Source organism: Elgaria multicarinata, chromosome 8, assembly GCF_023053635.1.
Source record: "Elgaria multicarinata webbii isolate HBS135686 ecotype San Diego chromosome 8, rElgMul1.1.pri, whole genome shotgun sequence".
NCBI lineage: Eukaryota > Metazoa > Chordata > Lepidosauria > Squamata > Anguidae > Elgaria > Elgaria multicarinata.
This window is the reverse complement of record NC_086178.1, coordinates 74,601,674-74,620,032: the sequence shown is the minus strand read 5'-3', so window position 1 is coordinate 74,620,032 and position 18,359 is coordinate 74,601,674. Positions and strand designations below refer to the sequence as shown.

Below are 18,359 nucleotides of genomic sequence, written 5' to 3'. Positions count from 1 at the left end.
TATTTAGACAACAGTGTTTCTACTATAAAATATAACCACACAAGCAACTGAACCAATATCCACAATACTGGGTCAACTTACACGTATTTGATGGGTAGACTTATATTTTTCAGGTACTGACAGTTCTCCAACAGATTTGATCACAGCAACTGCTTTGTTGTCATCAGGAGGATCTGAGCTGGTGCTATAGGAACCATTTTCATCACTATCAGGCATTTCTTCCTCCTCCTCACTGTAGCTTTCATCAGAGTTACCATTTAAGGGAAACTCACCACTCTCTTCCTTCTTTGGCTCATCCAGCTGGAACAGTTCTGAGAGCATGTAGTTCGCTGAAGCAATAATCTTATTAGAAAGGAAAGGTGGATTTAAGTTACCCAACATTATATTTTTTATTTTTACAAAGGCTTAACAATATTTTTAACAGCTGAAGTTCTAACTTGAAGGGGGGGTCTGGTCAAAATGCTAAATCATAGTTCATCACTACAAGAATGAGCCTTGGACTCACATCTCCCCAAGACCAGCCAGGGGCAGGAGATGGGCAGCATCTGCTTGTAATTTTTAACTACAGTTTATTGTTATAACTGAAAAGGACAAAATGTGGTTAGTTTAAATTACTGTTTACTGGACCAAGGTAGGGTCAAACAGGGGGTATATGAGTCTGTCTTTTCTCAACAACTATAGTTTAAACTAATCAGAGCTCTCAGTTCACAAGAAACTCCAATTACTTTAAACCAGGAAGTAGAACTTCCACTCTCCCCTTCACCATGCTCCAGAGTAGATAAGAAGACATAGGAAGACAAGAGTGCACAAGGAAAAGGCTTATCCTGCTTCTCATTCATGTAGCAACTAAACCATGATTTAGTGTTACACCCAAACTGGTCTCAACTACAATGAATGTGCGTATTCTGGATTTTTCCAACACTTTGCTTAGGTATGGAGAGCCTACATTGATAAATTGGTGCCAAATGATTAATACATAATTCAATTAATTTAAGTATTTTCATTAGGTGTCACTATGTGTCAGAATAAAATTCTTACCTGCGGATGTCTACCCTTATCCAATAATTTCACGCAATTAAGGAGTAATGTTCTGATAGTACCATAATGTTTCCTATTTTGATTTTTCTTCAACATCATATTGCAAGCAACTCTAAAAGTACAGAGAACAGAAGAGAAACTAAAGGCTCCTTCATATAACATCTACTGAAACAACTATTTTTATTTTGAATTTGTCTAAATAAACTAAAAGGCTGAGACGGCAAACATTTTAATGGCAGGAAAACGCTGATGAGATTATAAAGAGAATTTTTTCTCAGATGCAGTTATCAGAAAGCCTTGAATTAGTTTAATGCCTCACACATCCCATTTTTGAGATAAGCTATCTTCAATACAATGCACAGTATAACAAGTTGTATTTGCAACCACACACTCCCAAGGGAAAGTAATCCCAACCCCCTGATGTTTCCTGCTGGAGGGGGTTAGGATTTGGCACAGGTGTTCCTTTCTGCCAGGTGTTCCTGCCAGCGGTAACAAGTGCAGGGCTCTCAAACAGAGTGTTCCAGGGACAGAACAGAGTTGGCTTTAGATCTGCTGGAACAAAAAATGCTCTGTTCCCCCAAGCAGGCATAGCCAATTCCCCACCCCAGGATGAAATTAAAGCTGAAAAGATCTGTCAGGCTGAGATGTCTGAAAAAGCCCCTATACACACACACACACACACACGTACACACACTCACACCTACCACCCGATTGGCATGAGCCAAAAGGGCTTTAGCTATGGTGGCACATCCTCCATACCACACCTTCTCCTCCCCCACTTAGGATTGCTCTGCTAACTGGCTACATCACACAATTAAAGCAACATCATGAGAGAGGGAAAGGGTTCAGAGCTATCCAGTTGTGCCTTTGCTACCCAACATGCTTTACTTAAGTGGTACTGGGGTCAAATATACTGCAACTGAAGCAGCTTTTACCATTGCAAAATAATCGCAGCAGCGTTGCAGCGATGGGAGGATGCGGCCTGTGGGTATGTGTGCAAAATTGGTCCCTGAACCCTCAGAAGTTGCCCACGTTTGCTTTAACTAGACTTATAGTTAAGTGTGAGAACTTTACAATAGGAAGCAAAACGTAAGAATTTAACTGCTTAATCAGGAAGATTCAGGAAGCAGAAGAGGTTGGTGTTAAAAGTAGCTTTGTAGCCCTTTGAAAGTCAGCTATTACATCCACAATTGCAGGAGGGTTAGAAATATTTCCCCTCACCTATCCATGTAGCTGTTTTCTGGCATACATTTCCATCACAAAGAGGTACAGACTGCTCTGACTGGTCATACAATATGTATTTTGTATTTGTGTTTTTAGACTGTTTGTTTTATTGTGCTTTTCATGGTTTTGATTTTTGTGAACGACCCAGAGAGCTTCGGCTTTCGGGCAGTATAAAAATGTAATAAATAATAAATACAGTGAAGTGAAGGAGGCCAGTGTCTGTCCCGCCCATTCCACCTTTTCCCTCCTAAGAATATATCCCCTTGTACAATACTCCACAACCACTATCGGGCTTCTCCTCAGTATCACCACAGTAATACTGGTGGCTCCTGCCACACTGGTAAAGGCAGCTGCCAGTATGGAAGTACAGGTCTAGTACCCTATTCTGTGCTCCACTGCTGCTAACAGCATTGCATAGGCTTGGGCTGGAATTCTCATGCTAAACAGAATCACCAAATGTCTATATACTAAATTCCATAAGGCACACACTTACTTATAGAGAAGGATTGCCACTGGCATCGTGAAAGGGTTTTGGTATTTATCTTCTGTTTCTTCACAGAGAGTGGTCAGATCATACAGCTTTACTATGTCACTTCCACTTGCTAAAAAAAAGCAAAACATTTTCCCATCAAATTGCCTGACAAAACTATAGGCCCCATGAATAGAAAACCTAGAATGTCTGGGTACGGTTCCAGTCTGATCCGACAGGAGTAAAGCAATGCAAGGCTGAAGGGCAAGAGTTGGTTCACTTTAAACTCCCATAATCTTCGCTTGATTTCCAATCCCCATCATGACAAAAAGTAGAATGAAAGGAAGCATGGGCCTGTGGCAGGAGCACCGTGATCTGTGTACAGGTCAGGCTGCCCCCACATACTGAGTGGGGAGGGGTGGGGCAGCCTGTACACTGCCAGGTATCCAGCTATTAGGGGCCTCTGGGGGAGGGGAGAGAGTACTGCCTTCCTACTTTGTGCATTTTCTATGATCCATGGGCTCACCAACACCCCAAATCATGGTCATTTTGCAAGCGACATAAAAAAAATCATCATGGGAATGCTTACCTTTAAATAGCCAGTATGTATGTCCTTCTTTGGTACAGTTAGCTTTCAGAAAAGACAAAATATTTTGAGCAATATCTTTTATTACTTTGGTAGAGAAATTTGAGTTTTCCAAATTAGGTATATCCTCTGTCTTAATCATTTCATATTTCTGCAAAAGAGAACAAATTCCACAAATGAAAAAAATATATGCTGCAAGACAGTTGATGCCATGTATTCTTAAAGTATATTTGTTGTGTTAAGAATGTAATTATTAACATGAAAAGCATACTTTGTCATATTGCCCTAATATGGATTTTGGAATCATCATCATGTACTCCAATAACACATTTAGCATCTTGAAATCGTATTTTACTGACCAAAAATAAGCAAACCAATCCGAGTATCAGAACTGCTCACTTACCTGAACAATTCCATTGACATGGAAACACATCACAAGTTCTGGCACATTGCAGATCAAATTGTCCAACCAATAGTCAATGCCTGTTAGCACATTAATTGGCTTATTGTTATCCCTACAAACAGAAGTTAATAGTGTTATTTCTGCAAAGTAAATAGAAGTCATTAAAACTACAAGAACTCTTGCTCCCCCTCAGTTAGGTTCCAGGTTTATACACTAACTGACAATCTCTATGGATCTCAACCAGCAGGGTACCTAGGAAAACCAAGACAGATCTGCAACAGGCACAAACCAAATGATTTTTTTGAATAAGAATGGCTTCCCACATTTTAATTTTTACTGTAGAATGGAATAATTTAAAAGCTAAATCTGTGAATAAAATATTTTAAATATAGGGAACAACTCTAAGGTTACACTTATTTCTCTAACTTGGGAAAAAAGCCTAGTGATGTATTTGGGGCTTGAGGATATAAGAGAATTCTATCTACTTAAACCCCTTCATTTTCAAAACACCATTGAAAGGTGAAAGATACAGAATAACTGCTATTTCCTTCACCAAGTAAGCAAATAAAGTATAGAGATTAAAGCTCTTTAAAAGACTTTGACCCTTGTCAGTGCGAAATGTTTAAACTTCATATTTGAAGGAACGCAGTAGCTTTCTTGGAGCACAGAAATAATGTGTCTGCCAGAAACTCAATTATCAGTCACGTGTGGGGCTGTATGTAGCTGAGTGGTAGAGCGCAGGCTCTGGTGTCAATCAGGTTCGACACCAGGTTCAATCCCTGGTGTCTTCAGATAAGGCTGGGAAAACTCCTGCCTGAAACCCTGGAGAGCCTCTGCCAGTGTTGACAACACTGGGCTAGATGGATCAGTGGTCTAACTTGGTATAAAGGCAACTTCTTACGCCCTGTGAACAACTTCCTGACTCATAAAATCATGATTCATCATGCTAGACATGAAATCTGAACTGAAGATGCAAAAAATTCACCTGAGACGCAAGCTCACAGCAGGGTATCGTCCTCCTCCAAATATAGGCATATTTGATCCAACCAACATGTGAATATCTTCAAATGTCCACAAGATGTTCCGAACAAAGTCATTTTTAAGACCCTTTAAATTTGAAGAACGGGCAGGTTTATAAACAATTCTTCCCTTTACAAGAAGAAAAACGCAATAAAGCCTGCAGACTTACAAGAAAGTGAGATGCAAGGAAAGCAAAGAGAGTACTGCAATTGACAACTATGCTAGACATTCACAATAAAGAGAAAGATCACAGATGCCATGAAGCATTTATAGAATTTGATTTTTTTTCTCTCTCTCAGCTACACTGTAGATCAAACCAGAAAAGGGGATTATATTTCTCAGCTTAGATGCCACATAAAACCATACCTGACTGTTTTCCCCGTCATTGAACAAAGTAGCTAGGTTTTGTTCTTTGGGGGCTGAGGCCACATGCCCCACTACATATGAGGATTCAAGAGGCACACTTCCCTGTGAAAAGCACAAGTATGTAAGAAGTGATTCTACTGCTGAGATTAAATAAAATTGGATTAAATAAAGTATGTACTCTGCATACTGGAATTTGTTTACCATACCTATCTATCTTTGCAAACTTTTTCAACACAAGTTAAAAAAATTCATTCTAAAAACTTTACAAGTAGAAAACAACTCCTTGACAGCCTTCTGCAACCTGCAGAATTGGATAAAGCACTTAACTTGAAAATAATTTTCTAAAGAAGTCTGCAAAGATATTTTTGATAGCCCAAAATGTTTTATTTTGTTATCTCTACAAAAAACCCAACATAGCTGGGTTCGCATGATCATGGGGGTGGAAGACCCTATTGTTGCTTTCCTTGCCCCTGTGGAATTGTGTTTTACATAATTACCCACAATGCAGCATAGGTTGCTGTGTCATCCGAACCCAGCATGCAGTGGGGGTGGCTTTGTATCCACCCTATAACTCCTCCTGCAAGTCATGACTTGTAGGGTGGGTATGAAGTTATTCCTGCCATGGGGCACACCAAGTTCAGACAGCATGCCAAACCATGCTGTAAATTGCAGGTGTGCAACCTGCACGTGCAGGGAAAGAATCAATGATTGGTTCTTTCACCCCTGCATTCATGTGTACCCAGCCTCTATGTTTCACCCTTTGGATTCCTTTATGGTGTCTGCCAATTAGCTGAAATTAATACCTATTTAGTTTCTTGACAAATTAACATTTTTAAAAACTGTTTGACTCATCTAAGCAAAATTCTTTCCTTAATGGTGCTGATGCTATTTTGCAGATGCCTGGCTAACAAAAACTGCTCGTCTGTTAGCAAACATTTGATGAAAATGGACATTTAAAAAGTATTGCTAAGCATTCCTCAAGTCATAATGCATGGAGGTGCAGCAACAGCTTTGTTGGATTTGATAAAAGACTTAATAGGAAGATCCCATTTGTTCAGGATATGGAGCACTATAACAGAAGGAACAACAACATGGGGCAAGTTAGAGACACAAGTTTAAACACAACATGTAAACACAAGGTTAGAGACCTAAGGTTGATGTAAAACATGAGAGGGGGGAATTAATTAAGAGGGTTAAGGAAAGAGGTTATGTAAGTTACATTTATAAGAAGGTGGAGTCCATGGCATTGATCAGTAATCATCTTTAAAAGCAAGAAGGTATCATCTTTATTGAGACACAGAACTCCAAAGCAGGTATTTATAAATGCTTCTTGCATAGTTTCCCCTTAAACGACACCATCTATCTATCTATATGGAAGCTGTTTATCTATGGCCCTGTTCAGAAGACACTTCAAACCACCGTGGTTAAGGCTTTAACCACGGTGTTTTAAGGAGTTTTCTGAACAGGGTCTTTATGTCTTCAATGGACTCAAACACCGTACATCCAATTGTTATGAAACTTTCAGGATATGTTCTACCTCTATCTGGGATGATTTTAGTCATAGTGAGACTTTTGTCCCCCATCTTAAATCTAAAAGGCAGCCAATTAAATTTAAAAAAACATGTACCGCTTCAGTATAACTGTATGTTTGTATGTCTTCCAAGACCATGAAACCTAGAAACCAGAAGCTTGCCATGCAGACTAAGGGAAAGTTGTATAGATAGCACCAAATGGAACGACTCGATCAAGAAAGAGACTAAGGAAACAGGACGAAATATTCCATTGCCGGCGGCAGTGTATGGAATGGAATAATCAGTTAGTGTCAGTTGGGAAAGTCAGTGAGCAGGAGCTGAGATGGCTGTTTAGTTAGAAAAGAGAGAATTATTTGAGTTAGATGTGTGAGCTGACAGGAATAGTAGTTAGTGAGGTATTAGTTAACTAGTATTGGAAAAAGAACAGGAAAGCTTGAAGCCAGGGAAGATTAGTAGACCCCCCTCCCCTACACTGGGGCAGCCCCATCTCCATTTAAGGGGGATGGAATGGCCAGACCCCCCCAGGGGGCTATGGGGTGAATCATGGCAGGAGCCATGCCTAGGGGTGCCTTCACTCAGGCGGGGCAGGCACAATGTGTTCAACTCTGACAGCTACGTAGGTTTGCTTGAAGGCTTCTCTGTATCAACCTAAATGCAACATCAACCTGTGCGGAGCCCGGTCCTTCTGCTAGTTTTACATATTTACACCCAGCCCTTCCTCCAGGTAAATCAGAGCAGTGTACATGGGGCTAGCCTATATATTCCTCACAACCACCCTTTTAGCCTAATCTACCTCAGACTATGACTGAGCAGAGATTAGACCCCAAGTCCCCCTGGCCAAAGCCCAGTCTCTCTAATCATTATACTACACTTTTCAACTTCCTCAGAACTAGGACCTACTTTTAAACTAGAGCTGCACTCTGTAAGTGTTTTGGCAGTTGTAAACTGCCATGCAAGTACCTTCTTTTATGCAATAAATAACAGAGCTCTGTTCTTTCTATGTGACCTCCTGTCTTAAGGTACATTGCACCTGTAACAGAGATACAAGTCTCTTCTGAGTCCCAGCCCACAATTTGAAGAACAATGAACTATATCACACTGGCTTTTCTGGCCAGTATGCAGGTACTCCTGATGAAAACATAATAAATATACTATGCAGTTGTTCCCAAGCTACATGTGTCTAACCTCTGGAGCTAAAAAATGCACAAACCTTTAGTTTGCTAGACCTATACAAGTTCCTGAATCCACTTTTCTATTATGCAAATCTAAACTACTGTTTTTTCCTGTAGTTTTTCTCTTAGTGCTCAGGAATGTTGCACCAGGAACTTTGCAAAAGTGGACCATAGAGGTGATGAAGCAGGACTGTTCAATATTCATATCCATCACAACCTCACGTAGTTGTGAAAGGCAGATTTACTATTATTTATTGCTCCCTCCACCCGGCCACATTAGCAGGACAGTCAGCGATTCTAGATCAGAAGTTCTATGTAACAACCCATGCAAGTCGTGCTATATAGGCTCCTTATAAACCAAGGAGCCTATATTGCTGCAAAGTAGCAGCAATAAAATCTGGCCTAAGATTGAGAAACACAGAACTAGGACATTTAGGCTCCAAAGTAACCATTCTTCCAGCTTTCTGATTCATCTAGTTTAAAGGTTCAAACAGGGAGGATAACAGCACAACCTCAAAGTATCACAAAAATGAACTACAGAGATTTCCTGGAAGCAACAACACAGAAAAAATGTGCTCAAAATGTATCATTTGGGACGGAGGAAATTAATACCTAAGTACAGCTGGCTTAAACCTGTTATGACATAAATAACAAAAAAAACACCCAATAAAAAGAAAGCGGAGTCCATCTTTATCAAATCTTCTCTCATAACTATGTTTCCTAAGTGAACAGAAAATTAATCAACATTCAGATGAGCTACATAGCTTTGCATTCTGTTCCAAAATACACTGAAAGCAAATAAAACAGTGCAATCCTAATCATGTCTACTGAGATGAATGCCTCTTTGACTTTAACAGGACTTTCTAGTCTGTGTACACAGAGGACTCACTGAAGATTTTGGGGGGACTTTCAGCAATATGCTATCTAGTAAATTCCTGCACACTCTTAAGATTCCTTCTCCCTTCTTCCCATGAACAGAGGCAAGGCAGCTTTAACCTATTTAGCTCGCTGCTAAATAGTCATCAGAATGAGCAGCTACCACTGCCAAAAAGGAGAAGGCAGGCAATTGTATGTCACTGCTCGCAGACACCACTGCTGTTGTTTGGGCAAACAAATACCTGGTCATAATGACCAGCAGCAGCTGTGACCACTCCCCCTCAGTAGTGGCCGCTGTTACGAATACACACTGCTACTCATTCATTAGCAAACAAATGGCAGAAGGAACTAGCAGCAGCCTCCCCTCTGCTTCTCTGGGAGATATGTACCATCAAAGGCAGAAGGAGGTTGTTTGGGGCTAACTCCACCACTACCACCACACAGGGACAAGAGTAGGCAAAGGTGGCTGCTGCTATGGGCATGTCAAAGGCTTGCAGTGGGCCCCCAGCAAAACTGGCCCCTGAAGCCCACCCTGTGGACATTGGATTGTAGCCTAAATATTAATACTCACTTTTATATCAACCAATCCCTACCAATTAGCAACAGTTTATGAAAACATTCACAAAAAAACTATTTTAGAACATTTTAACTGGGCACTGCAAAAGAATCAGATGCTTTCCCCTTTTAGCATAGCTGTCACCATCTTTGCAAATGTCTACAAAGCATAAACATTAGTTGCACACGTCTGTCATATTAACCTGATTAGAAGCACTTGCATCTTCGGAAAGTGAGGAAGGCATTTCAAAAGGGGCTGGCCAAGAAACCCTTCCTGCTTCATCAGTTTCATCTTGAGCTGTTTCTTCTTGATGTTGCTCTTCGGTGGTAGGAACAGGCTGAGCAGCTCCATCACCATTAATGCTGACAAGACAGACATTGAAATTTTAGTTAGAATCCTTCCCGAACCCTACAATTTAACTTTTTAGATTACGTTTTTAATATCACATTAACAATTAAAGTTAACACCTAGATCTTATTATTTCCTATCATATATTATTTCCAAGAGAAGAGAAGAGAAGAGAAGAGCAACACTTGAGAATAGCAACATTATGACTTTTTGGGCACAATCCTATCGATATTTAGACAGAAATAAGTCCTATAACTTAGGACTTACCTTTGTCTAAATATGCATAGGATCTCTCTCAAGGTATCTGCTCACTATTCTTATATTTATGTAAAGGCACACAGTTGTTTGAAAGCAAGGTTCTACCACCATTTAATTGTAAATATATCTGTTCCTTCCCCATTTAAAACTACACATATAGTATCTAGAACCAAAAGACACACCCTGAAATGACATTACTTGTGTTTATTTAGAAATAATTTAATTACTCTATCTGATGATTCTAACATACAAAGGCAAGTTGCATGCACACTGCTGCATGCAAACATCTCCCTCCTGAAAAACATATATACATAATGAACACCTGCCTCAGGGGAAGAGTGGGAAGGGGTTAGAGAGAGGAAAAACAAAAGAGTATTGAAGTGCCTGGATTAAATCCCCATCAACAGGTTAAATCGCTATGAATCAGCACTGCCAAAGATAGAAGCAACAAATGTACGTTCAGCACAAACTTCCTACAGGCTTGACTTCTGCACACACAGAACGGTACTACATAGGGGAAAAGCTCACTGCACAGATGCAGTCTTCCTGTTTGTGTGGTTTTCTGTTCCCTAAGATTATTTTTTTTTAAAAAAAAAAAAGATTTGTTTTATACTTCTGCAACTTTGTGATTCACCTAAGCATGCAAATACATCCTGCAAGGTCAAACCTGTTTTCGCTGCAATCCTGTGGGCACTCAACCACTTGAGTTCACTATTAGCAGTGATTATCACAAACAACATTGAGCCTAGTTTTGCTATAAAATGCAGGCATTTTCAGTCTGGAACACCAGTATTAGTGCAGTGTTAATCCAATTTCTTTATCTCTTGTAGTCTTAGAAAAAGATGATAAACAAAAATTGTGTTCAAACGCCGATATTTTTAAAGTTCTCCTTTTCAATACTATGACCAGATTCAAAATACTGCACGGTCATGGACTTTTTAAGTTTTCCCCATCTGGAAGCAGGACTCAGCACTTCCCCAAACACCTCCGTGAAGACTGGGAGACCCTCCAGAATGACACTCCATGAGGAAAGAGGTTCTGCAACCAGAACGAAAGATGACTTCGCATATGCTCTTTCCTGAATTTCAGCAATGTTCCAGAAAATTCCACTGGATGTCAAACTCCAGAGCACATGCCAATGTCTTGTAACAAGGAATGAGTCCTCTGGCACTTTAAAGACGAACAAATGTAACGTGGAATAAGTTTTACTTAGGAGGTAGATATATTCCAAATAAGAAAGCAGCAACTAATTTTGACTTCAGTGATACAGAAAAGAATTTAAATTTAAAATAATTCAAAAAAGATACCTGTAATATAAAAATTTGGAAAGTATAGCTTTCTGGTACCAGTGTTCTTTGCTCTTCTTCTTTCGTTGCCACTTCTGATCTATTAATCTCTGGTAGAATTCTTTTAGCCACGTCCAATCTCCAGTCTAAGTGACACATACAATAATGCAATTATTATAAAGCGTAGTGCCTTGGTTAACTTATTCATTAACTGTATTTTCATCCTACTTTTCAGACAATTGTCTCCCAAAGCAGCTTACAGCAATTAAAAAAAGAGAGAGGCAGGCCCTTCCATCATGCTTATAAACTAAAAGGACAAAATACACAAGAGAAGACAATGGATTGGAGGGGGGAAAGGAAGAGGAGGCAAGAGCAATTCTGCAAGGCCAATACAAAGTGCAGACATTTATATCTAGATCAGGTCAGGCTGATTTTCCCTTGCTGGTGTTCTTGCTCAAAAAACAATTGGTGGTTCTTGGTCTGATAGATGGGCAGAGTACTCTTTCCCTCAGCTTCTGCAGTCCCAGGACAACAGGCAGTTAGATTAGAATGGGGAAGCAAGCTTCCATTAGCCTGAGGACCCCTGGCCAATGGCAGAAGCAAGGGTGCGCTTCCCTTCTGCTCTCCAGTTCCAGGACAACATTTCTTAAAAGATATTTATTTATTTATTGCACTTATATACCGCTCCCATAGCCAGTGCTCTCTGGGCGGTTTACAGAAATTCTAAAATTGAGATAAAAACGAGTATACAAAATTTAAAATTCTAAAACACAGAACATACACACATAAAGCATTAAAAACCATTAAAAAAAACTAAACATGAGGGTGATTAAGATGTGCCGCCATATGCCTGGGCAAAGATACTCAATGACCAGGATATTGCATGAAATAAAGCATTTTGCATGTATTTAAACAGTTAGACCTGGGTTGATTATGGATGGATGTTGTATTGCATGTTGTTGAATCATGGGTTGTCATTATGTGTGAACCCTGCGCTATGGTTTAACTGTGGGTTGTTAAAAACCAGGAGTTCACAGCTCAACAACAAACCATGGGTTCTCTTCCTCAGTTATTCATGGTTTTACAACTACAACATCAATACCCAAGCATTAAAGTATTTTTAACATATTTCAATTAAGCCTACGCAGCAGTACAGTTGCATTCCATTTTAAGAAAACAGCAGTACATAGAAAACATTCTAGAAGTATCAAAATTAGGCACTGAAGGACATTTTCTGTGTCATTAGCCAAGATGTATCCAATGCTCTAGCATAGCTAATATACTACTATGTAGATAGCAACACATCCATGCTTCTCACAGTGTGACTGAGGAGACAGCAGTATTACAGACTAAAAATGAAGAAATCATATGGCCGAATAAATTACTACAACTAAGTTTATCACCTGCGATGATCTCATAAAGAGCTCTTGAATATCTAGATCATCCAATAAAAGAGTTCTCCCAATCCGGTGTACTGCCATGCTGACGTGTGACTTGCTGTAAGGTATCTTAAGAAGCTTTTTAATATTCTGCAGAGTAAAAGAGAGAGACAAAACTTTTCAGTCTTCTTAGAGGATTACAGGAGGTTTAAACCAGAGGCTTTCCACATAGATTTAACAAAAGTAGGAGCATCAAAAAAGCACCTGTAAGTCAGTTGTTTTTAGCAAGACTTGACAATGACTCAATTCAGAGATCTCACCAAATCAGGGTTAAGAAAGCTGAACTATGATTTGGTGCAATTCTGAATTAACAAGCTATCATTTTAAGTCAGCTGTCGAATCAGAATCAGAAACTATGGGTTTGCAAACCATACTTCGTGCCAACTATGGTTTGGCAGGATGTCTTGAGTTGACAAATTAGAGTTGCAGGGCTTGATCTACCTATTGACCCACTATATCTCAAGCCTGGAATGCTGAGCGGATGAAAAATAAACAAGTAGCTGTAAGTCTAAATATAAGCTGTGTTTATATCTAAATTGAGCAAGGGATAAAGCAACCTTTGTTTGCAGGGTGGAAGAGATTTTTAGTCCTGTTGTTTTGCAGTCTTCTAATCTTAACTTGGATTTAGGACATTTCTTATATGAAGTAGCAATTGTGTGTACTCACTCAAAGTAGTGTTTCATCCTCTCTTACTTAGAATCACAGAATTATAGAATAGCAGAGTTGGAAGGGGCCTACAAGGCCATCGAGTCCAACCCCCTGCTCAATGCAGGAATCCACCCTAAAGCATCCCTGACAGATGGTTGTCCAGCTGCCTCTTGAATGTCTCTAGTGTGGGAGAGCCCACAACCTCCCTAGGTAACTGATTCCATTGTCGTACTGCTCAGGAAGTTTTTCTTGATGTCCAGCTGGAATCTGGCTTCCTTTAACTTCAGCCCGTTATTCTGTGTCTTGCACTCGGGGAGGATCGAGAAGAGATCCTGGCCCTCCTCTGTGTGACAACCTTTTAAGTATTTGAAGAGTGTTATCATGTCTCCCTCGATCTTCTCTTCTCCAGGCTAAACATGCCCAGTTCTTTCAGTCTCTCTTCATAGGGCTTTGTTTCCAGACCCCTGATCATCCTTGTTGCCCTCCTCTGAACACGCTCCAGCTTGTCTGCGTCCTTCTTGAATTGTGGAGCCCAGAACTGGACGCAATACTCTAGATGAGGCCTAACCAGGGCCGAATAGAGAGGAACCAGTACCTCACGTGATTTGGAAGCTATACTTTTATTAATGCAGCCCAAAATAGCATTTGCCTTTCTTGCAGCCATATTGCACTGTTGGCTCATATTCAGCTTGTGATCTACAACAATTCCAAGATCCTTCTCGTTTGTAGTATTGCTGAGCCAAGTATCCCCCATCTTGTAACTGTGCATTTGGTTTCTATTTCCTAAATGTAGAACTTGGCATTTATCCCTATTAAATTTCATTCTGTTGTTTTCAGCCCAGCACTCCAGCCTATCAAGATCACTTTGAAGTTTGTTTCTGTCTTACAGGGTATTAGCTATCCCACCCAATTTTGTGTCATCTGCAAATTTGATCAGCGTTCCCTGCACCTCCTCGTCCAAATCATTAATAAAAATGTTGAAGAGCACTGGGCCCAGGACTGAACCCTGCGGTACCCCTTGCTCATTTAATAAAAGTATCTCCACTGATTCAGCAGTTATTGCACGATTTAAACTGTTATCTTTTCTTTCAGTTGCATCTTTACTAGAAACTTGTAGGCTTTAACAAAGATATTAGTAGCTAACTGCACCATTAAAACTTTATTATTTAATTCTATTAGTTATGTGAAGTAGTTAAATCAGCTTTCAAAATTACAAGGGTGTGTTCTAATGGCACAAACAGCTTAAAAATACTTCCTCTATGATGCCTACTCCTACTCTGTTTGTAAAAGCTTTTGTTATTTAAAGATTTTATTCTTATAAGTATACACCACATTAGATATGGACTAGATCCCCCTTTCCTCTGCAGCTACCTGTGCCTCCACCCCACCCCACCCGCTCCAGGGGCCCCTCTGGAATACATTGAGGGATGGCACAATGGGATGCATAAGGAAGGAGGAATTTACAAAACTTCTATTCATGAAAATTCCACTGGATCCAAGCCCCTTCTGCGAATGGAAGGGCATTACCAGATCTAACCCACTGCATTTTGCTTTACATTTTACACATTCCTAGTTAGATAGAATTCAGAACTCGACTCTTCCTATTAGTTATTGTATAACACCTCAACACAGCAGCTTTATGAATGCAATGTTATCAGATACTATCTCATGGAAATACATGGTGAGCTTCCCTCTCTTTGAGGACATTGTAGGGGAAGTAGCAGCAGGTAGGCACCTAGATGCAGTTCTAGATGAGAGCCCCGCCCCTCCAGCTACCAACTGACATATTTTCCCTGAAAGGTGGCATATAAGAATTTTAAATGAATTTAAAAAAAAATACTGTACACATCTTCAAGTGAATAAAAACAAAATATATTGTTCACAAAATCAGAATATCATTATGGAAATTTTTAGCAAGAGTCTCCCTCTCCCCATCCTGCAACAGTAAGAATAATAAAAAGATCTTATTAGCAAATTTGGGTTCTACCCTGTATTATTTCACTACAAATATACGTACCTCAGAATCAGATACCACATCCACATCATTTCCAATTGAGTCGATAAAATCATACGCCATACCAAAGCTATTTTAAATAAATAAACATAATAATGTACCATGTACCATTTCAAGTAATTATCAAGTATTGTATTTTATTAAGTTATTATTTAAATATTAATTTATAGTGCTACAATTACATATCTAATCAACATTACAAATCAGTTATTTATTCAATTTACACTCCACCTTTCCACCATGAAGATAGTGCTCAAGGCAGCCATTTAAATGACAGAAAAATAATTTTAGAGATAAAATGCTAGACTCAGAGAGAAGGTGGAGGTTATTTGTGCAGATTCCCTCTCCCATGAAGCACCTTGCGTTCCTACCCTCACAAAAGCCGCTACAAAGTTGGGAGACCCCCCCTGGGACAGTGTGGGAGGTGGCATGGGAGGCTGCAGGGAGGAATATTTGAAAAGCAATTGCTATCCTTCCATAAGCAGAAGTCTTCACTGGATCACAACCCGTTATGCAAATCAGAAAGACAAACTCCTCTTGGCCAGCAGTGGATGGAAGGCCTAAATAAATACATTGTGTATGGGAGATTTCCCCTGATGAACCAAGTTGCCAAAACACCTTAAGAACTATCCAATAATATTAGGAACTACTTAACTGTATTAAAACACTTTTTTGTTCACCCACTGACTTGGCTTTTCATTCTACTTCTTCATATTAGGTGGGTCTGTTCCCCCTCCCCCGCCAAGCAAATGCATTTCATTTTTTAATTTACTATGTTCTAGTAAATTTAATTTACTATGCTCACATATTTTCCTCATAATTACCATCTCAGGACATGAAATTCACATTAAAACTTTATATTCATATATTAACAAAGCAATTCCGCAAATTTAAACAACCTTAATTTTTTAACCAAGCCTAACATGTTTGATGCTTTCACAAAACCAAAAGTTATACAAGAATATATCTTCATTTTTGTAATAGTTAAGATCTCTGAAAATCCAACTATGTTTCTATCAAACATATTTCATGAACTGCCTTTGATCAAACTTGGGTTCCTTTAGTACAGATTTAGTGGGGATAAATAGGATTCACAATATTTACCTTGAAAAAGGCTTGCTTTTCTTGCTGTTCCCAAGAATAGTTGCCCCTGCTTGTCCTAGTTTAGCACTTTCACGTAACCAATTAGCAGGTGGAAGTTTCAGATCAGTCTTCTCTTGAAGACGAGCAAATGCTGTTTGCGGTGGAGCGGATGAATACTTTACCACGGCACTGCTCTTTACTTCATTGCCTCCAAGAAATAACACAGATTCCTAGTTTGCATAAAGCAATGAAGAGTTTAATTAGTAAAGAGGATCTAATGCAATTTCTCCTCATTACAGTTATCATTACATGCTGCTTATATTAGCGTGTTTTCTTTTAAAATGACACCCCAAGCACCATGTGCAGTAGCAATACCACCACATTTTAACATCTAAGTACGATCAATTTCTTCCAAATGAAATAGAAACACACATCAAAATATACTAGTTAAAACTCTGGGACAGAACAGAAATCCGCTGATACTAACATGTGATTCGTGAATCTGGGACCTTTACTTGATAAGGTAAGGCCAAAGACAATGGGTACAATCCAGAGAAATGAGGACAATGAAATCAATGGGGCAGTTCAGATAGTGCTTAAGGGCACCTCAGAAATTCCATAAATAAATAGGCCATTCTTATTTGGGGGGAGAGGAGGCAAAAATGCCATAACTACTGCAGCTTCACCAACATAACAGAGGGGGTGTAACTCTGTAACTAGGCAATGCTTCCACTAACTACAATGCAGGAGGATCACAGTGCAGTTTTATAACCATAGAAGAAACAAAAAACTTGACAGTGAACTATGCCCATTTCGGTAAGGATTCCCAATGTATTCTTGTGGGGATTTAGGTAAGGATTCTGCTGTATTTTCATGACCATTTTTGATAATCCAAATATATTTCCACAGTTATAGGAGGGAATGGAACAACCCCCAAAGCATATCTAAAGCTATTTTATGGATGCTCTTGGTGCACCCATATGTCCACAGCAGGCCAGTTGTGTCTTAAAAACAAAACTGTATCACAGGATTTTTATGCATTGCACGGACTATTTGGCGTTACACCTTTCACAATGCCCTCTTCCTTGCTTCTCTAATTCAGCAGCTGACAACAATAAAATCAAACAAAATAGCACAGAATGGGTGGAAAAATAATCACTTCACAGATTTAAGGTGAAATCCCATAAATGTTTCGACCGGGGAGGGGGAGGGGGGAGTCCTACAACTTCCAGCATTCTCCAGCTGGGGAATGCTGGGAGTTGTAGGACTTTTTTTTCCTGACTTAATACTCATAAGGTTGTTTCCTTAGTATCGCAGTTGAAGTGAACTCGGGCTTCACCCCTCTCACCCTATCCCAGCCTTGTCCCTTTTCCAGAGGGTGTTAGTTCTTTACATTACCATCAACGAGGAGGCTCGCGGCACCTTAAAGACTAACACATTTGCTCTGGCGAAAAGACAGGCTGCAACTAAACGTCTTTGCATGTGCGCTCATCCATACACTCACAAATCCCCCTTCCTTGGAGATGGCAGCACGGGGAGGCGCTACACGCGCGCTTCCACGCTAAATTTGGCAACGTGTGAAGTGAGCCTTTGAGGCGAGACACCGAAAGCGCAGAGTTCAGCGGTCCACGGCAGGTTGTTTACAGCGGTACCTGCTTGGGCTCTTCGCGTTCTCCCTTTAGCGATGCCGGGCCAGGCGCGGGCGCCCCCGGGTCGCTTCTTCCAGCGGGGCCCACCTCGGCCCTCGCTCCCCGGGGGTCTCCCATTCGCTTCGCTCTGGGCGCAGCAACGACCCGAGCAGCAGCAACCGGAAGTCCATCCAGCGTCCTCCCTGAGATGAGGACCTCGAAACAACCGGAAAGAGCTAGAAGCAACCACGCACGTCCAACCCCCTCCCGTCGTCGCTGGGTTTCTTTGGTTCCTTGCCGCGTTCGTCAGAAAACCACAGCTGAACTCTCGCGTGATCTCTGAGAAATCACTTCTATTCTTGGAGGAATGGGTGGACCTAAGTGTGGAGGCGGAGCGCAAACGGGGTGAATCG

The 18,359-nt window shown here is 40.3% G+C and overlaps 1 protein-coding gene across 2 annotated transcripts in view; it reads right to left on the bottom strand.

Annotated features, from left to right (window-relative positions):
• Positions 1 to 18,122, bottom strand: part of EDRF1 (erythroid differentiation regulatory factor 1) — a 34,286-nt gene extending 16,164 nt beyond the window's left edge. The window contains exons 1-13 of one of the 2 annotated variants that reach the window (XM_063132785.1): positions 17,971 to 18,122; positions 16,340 to 16,548; positions 15,239 to 15,305; positions 12,538 to 12,663; positions 11,156 to 11,280; positions 9,445 to 9,604; positions 5,107 to 5,208; positions 4,706 to 4,827; positions 3,721 to 3,832; positions 3,321 to 3,468; positions 2,756 to 2,864; positions 1,039 to 1,150; positions 82 to 342 (exon numbers count right to left, since the gene is read on the bottom strand). In XM_063132785.1, the coding sequence (XP_062988855.1) occupies positions 82 to 342; positions 1,039 to 1,150; positions 2,756 to 2,864; positions 3,321 to 3,468; positions 3,721 to 3,832; positions 4,706 to 4,827; positions 5,107 to 5,208; positions 9,445 to 9,604; positions 11,156 to 11,280; positions 12,538 to 12,663; positions 15,239 to 15,305; positions 16,340 to 16,548; positions 17,971 to 18,084 (1,767 nt within the window). In that variant the 5' untranslated portion in view covers positions 18,085 to 18,122. The remainder of the gene's footprint in view (positions 1 to 81; positions 343 to 1,038; positions 1,151 to 2,755; positions 2,865 to 3,320; positions 3,469 to 3,720; positions 3,833 to 4,705; positions 4,828 to 5,106; positions 5,209 to 9,444; positions 9,605 to 11,155; positions 11,281 to 12,537; positions 12,664 to 15,238; positions 15,306 to 16,339; positions 16,549 to 17,970) is intronic. The other variant, XM_063132786.1, reaches the window with a different exon arrangement.
• Positions 18,123 to 18,359: the final 237 nt, after the last annotated feature.